The 4,712-nt window shown below is 42.3% G+C and overlaps 1 protein-coding gene across 6 annotated transcripts in view; it reads left to right on the top strand.

The window, feature by feature from the left end:
- The window catches only part of ANKRD28 (ankyrin repeat domain 28), a 178,859-nt gene extending 174,665 nt beyond the window's left edge, over window positions 1-4,194 (top strand). For all 6 annotated transcript variants that reach the window (XM_028490006.2, XM_055090942.1, XM_007102249.3 and 3 more), the window contains exon 28: window positions 3,322-4,194. In XM_028490006.2, coding sequence (XP_028345807.1) covers window positions 3,322-3,608 — 287 coding nt within the window. In that variant the 3' untranslated portion in view covers window positions 3,609-4,194. The remainder of the gene's footprint in view (window positions 1-3,321) is intronic.
- Window positions 4,195-4,712: the final 518 nt, after the last annotated feature.

Raw genomic sequence — 4,712 nt, 5'->3', positions numbered from 1 at the left:
AGTTGCAGCAAGCAGGGGCTACTCTTCGTTGTGGTGTGTGGGCTTCTCATTGCTGTGGCGTCTCTTGTTGCGGAGCACGGGCTCTGGGCACGGGGGCTTCAGTAGTTGTGGCACGCGGTCTCAGTAGATGTGGCTTGCGGGCTCTAGAGCACAGGCTCTGTAGTTGTGGCACACGGGCTTAGTTGCTCTGCAGCATGTGGGATCTTCCCAGACCACGGCTTGAACCCATGTCCCCTGCATTGGCAGGAGGATTCTTACCACTGCGCCACCAGGGAGGTCCCTAGGACATTCTTCATTCACAAATGCCTGGTTCCTTGAATTGATAACCAGGTGAGGATTTGTAACTCACTACTTTGTTGGTTAGATTAAATAACCAGATTTACTGGAACTGAAAATTTTTTGTTTGTTTTTTATTTTACTCATTTCTTATTGAGGTATAACTGACATACAGTATTATATTAGTTTCAGGTGTATCCCTTTTTTTGGATAAACTTTCTTTACTTGGCTTTCAGGACTCCACATTTTCTTAGTTCTCCTCCTACAGTACTAGTTATAATTTCTTGCGCTATCCCCAGCTTGTTAATATTGGAGGGCTCTCAGACTCAGTTCTCAGTTCTTTTTGCTTTCCCTACCTCCATTCACTCCCTGGGTGACCTCATCCAGTCCTTTGGTTCTAAACACTACCTCTGTGCCGAGAATTCCTAAATTTCTGTCTCCAGCTGCCTAATTGACAGTGGATGTCTAATGCACATGTCCAGAACTGAACTGATGGGCCTTTCTCTCCCCCTCTGCCGAGCCTGCTGTGCCCACAACCATTCTTGGCTCAGCTGGTGACCATTCCCATCCTTACAGTTGCTCCTTGACCCCTCTCACACCCAGGGCACAATCCACCAGCATGTACTATTGACCCACCTCCAAAGTATATTCAAAATATGCCCACTTTTTTCCCTCATCTACCACCCTGGCCAGGATCCTTTTAAAATACATGGGAAGATGCTTCCCTCTGAATCTCAGTTACTGATAATCCTTAAATGATCTCCAGGGCCCTACTAGGTCATCCTGCTCCCCATTACCTCTCCCACCTCATCTCCTACTCTTCATGCGTCGTCGCGTTCTGCTGTGGCGGCACTTCACACCAGCGATGTACGTGCATTGTCATGTTTGTTCTGGCTTCTTCCTCTGCTTGGAACACTCTGTCCCCAACAATCTCTGACTAAACCCTTCACCTGTTTCCAGTCTTAACTCAAATGTCATCTCTTCAATGAATCCCATCCTGACTACCCTTTATATAGTGCAGCTTGCTGCACACCCCCCATAGCATTTTCAGTTCTTGTTTAACTTGCTCTACTCCTTCCTCATTCTTTTTTCCATAGAGTTTGTCTTCTAACATATGAGGGCAGGAGTCTTTGTCAGCTGCACTCACAGATCTACTCTAAGCAGTTAGAAGAGCTCCTGGCCATGTGGGGCTCAGTGGGTATGTGTTAGGTGATGATGTGCCGAGAACTGTGCTAAATCCTGCAGATACAGACAGCCTACTTCCTTGAATGGCAGTGCATATAAACAGGCTGTTACAAGGCCCTTGAAGCAACTCAGAATAACCCTAGAATGCCATGAGCGATATCGGGGAAGGCATCCCCCAAAAGTGTGTTCTGAGCCAAAATCCAAAGGACAAGTAAAAAGTGGGGAGAAAACTTTTTAAGCAGAGAGCGTGACATATTTAGAGATACAACGCAGGGCAGCTTGAGTACTGAGTTACGCCAGAGTCTCTTAGGTCAAGTGGCAAAGGATCTGTGTATCAGGGGAGCAAGCCTAGACTAGGAAACAAGTTCACAGTTAGGGGTGGAAGGAGGGGGTGGGCAGAATTAAGGCAGAGACATTGGAGATGAAAAGACGCTGATGTTTCTAGAGCCCTTTTGATGGAACTCGGGGAGGGAAGAAGTCGCCTGCAGCCTGGCATGGGGTGATGTGTGGGGGAAGTGCCATTGTTTAAGATGAGAATGTAGGAGGAAGAGCTGGGTTCAGTTAGGGACATAAGAAAAGTTCACTGGAAACTCCAAGTGGGTAACTGGATGTGGATATATGGATCTGGAGCCCAAAGTCAGCAAGATCTAGGTTGGACATAGAGATTTGGGAATCATTAGTAAAATGTAGTCATGAAATCCATAGAAGTGAGTGGTATCACCCACTAAGATAAGTTCAGACTCTCCTAGCTGTAAAAGAAACTTTCACTCTCAGTAAATTACATTTCTGGAAATACAGCAACTATATGTATTAAAATCAGGAGCCTAAATCGGTAACCTGTATAAGATATTTTGTCACATTGTGAGGTTCTAAATCAATAGCCAATAGGCAATCTTTGTTGATCATTTTCAAGGTTTTATATAGCTTTTCCTTATAAAGAGATGGAAGGGATAGTATAGCAGATGATAATGAAGGTCGCCTGTGACCTGATGTCTTCTGACATAGTTTGCAATGTGAAATAGTAATCACAGTCCAAAGTTGGCAAGTCATAGTAAGTACCTATCTTATTTTACAGTCAATTCTAGCCTTCAAATTAATGATCCAGTTATAAATTGCTCCAGTAACAACAGAGGTTGATGATTAAATTAGGCTCTATGTTCTCACCGTCTTCTCTCCCTACCCAACCAAGTGTTTCCTTACTCTGTTGTATTGATATTCTGTGGTGCGTGCCTTAGGGCTAAAGTCAGTCTTCTTCTCCTAAAGAAGGGAACATATACAAAGGAAACATTTGTTTTGACTTAGGAGCTTTAAACCTGTTTAGTTTATCTGTTTTTCTTCAGTGGACTGTGACCCTAAAAGAAAAGTTCGTTGATGGCCATGTGTCATTCATTGAACAAGCATCTTTTGAGCACCTGCTCAGAGCCTCATTCACGAATCTGTGCACATTTAGGTTTCTCAGCATGTAAGCACTTACAGAATGACAAATTAACAGTAAGACTCTCCCACCATTCTGAACAAAGATTGGTCAGTCTGTTTTTTTCCCCTTATTCTGGTCTGATATTGTCTGTGAATCTGGATGGATAGAGATAAGTTGTGAGATAGTGGAGGAATCATCCATCCTGGGCCTCAGTTTCCTCTGCTATAATGTAGTCTGTTAGGTCTCCTCCCACCCTAGACTTCTGTGACTTTCCTCTTTCTCTACTTACTGGAAAGTTCTGAGTCATTCCAGTAAAACCAGTTTATCATATAAGCTAGGTAATTTAAAGTATGTGTAAAGTTGAAGGCCTTTAGGCTTATCTCCTTGTATTAGTGAAATGAGTCTTAGGATGAGTAATTTTTAAATTTTATCTTTAATTCTAGGCTATACCCCAGCTTTGGCCTGTGCTCCCAACAAGGACGTGGCTGATTGCCTCGCTCTCATTTTGGCCACCATGATGCCTGTCTCATCAAGTAGCCCTTTATCATCTCTGACATTCAATGCCATTAACCGTTATACAAACACCTCAAAAACAGTGAGCTTCGAAGCCTTGCCCATCATGAGGAATGAACCCAGCTCCTACTGCAGCTTCAACAACATCAGCGGGGAGCAGGAGTACTTGTACACGGATGTGGACGAGCTCAATGACTCCGATTCCGAGACCTACTGACCGGCTGAGCCAGAGGTCCAAGGTGGGGAGTTCTGGCACTGACGCTTCAAACTGTGCTTTTCAGGAAAAAGGCACTTCTTATTCACGTACAAATTCAACCTAAGAGGAAAGATGACAGAGTGGGCGAATAGAAGAAATGTGATAACATTAGGAAGAAGAGTTTAAAAGGCAAGTTTTGCAAAAGGAACTTCTAGAATCTTGAAATAGACTTGACCAGAGGAAAACACTTTGATGGCACATTGCTTTGTGGAATTATGTAACTTGGTTTTGCAGTGCCAGGAATTATTTGGGACACTGTGTACCCTAATCTCACACAAGCAACACTATCGTGAAAGAAGAGATAAGGACACTAGATTTCAGTTTTATCAGTAAAACTACAACTAAATTTAAGGGCAATAAAAGTTTGGTACAGTAGACATGATGTGCACAGCAAATTGCCAAAGGACCAAATAACTCAAAGGGTTTTAATAGAATGCCACTTTGCGGAAGCTGGAGCGGGTGAAATGAGACATTGTCTAAACCAAACTTTAATATTTCTGAAAATGAAGCTGAGATTTGGTTTTAAATGTTGATTTTTTTTTTTTAATTTTTTAAAGAAAACATCTGAAAGCCTTCTAATACTGTATTAAACCATGAGAGAAAGCAGATGTATTTTTACATTTTTTTTTCTTTTACATAAAAATTTTAAAATTCCAACTTTTATAATATTAGAATTGAAAACCAGCTGATTGGGTGCAGTCAGGGTGAAAATATTTGTGATGTAGACATGAGGTAGATTGGGGTCGGGCTATTGTTGCCCAATTTTGAATGGTTTAGGTTTAAAATTGAACTATTTTTGTTTGAAAATGTAAAGCATTTCCTAGAAGAAGGAAATTTTATGAAATCAGAAAGTAGATGATTTTCACCCTATTGCAGCCAAGTGGTCCTGGGGAGTGGAGTTTTCAACCTCACTGCTTTGGATGGTACACCTTCATCGCCTGTGTCACCCTTGTGCCTCCACAGTGGATTGGGGGATTTTCGTTGTCATTGTTTAGTGAAGAATCAAAAAGAGAAACTCCCTTGTTATTCATAAGTTAACGCCATCAGGTTTCTCTTGGAAGGCAT

This window comes from Physeter macrocephalus, chromosome 1, assembly GCF_002837175.3.
Source record: "Physeter macrocephalus isolate SW-GA chromosome 1, ASM283717v5, whole genome shotgun sequence".
Taxonomy (NCBI): domain Eukaryota; kingdom Metazoa; phylum Chordata; class Mammalia; order Artiodactyla; family Physeteridae; genus Physeter; species Physeter macrocephalus.
Note: the sequence above shows the minus strand (reverse complement) of the source record. Positions and strands in the feature narration are given on the sequence as shown.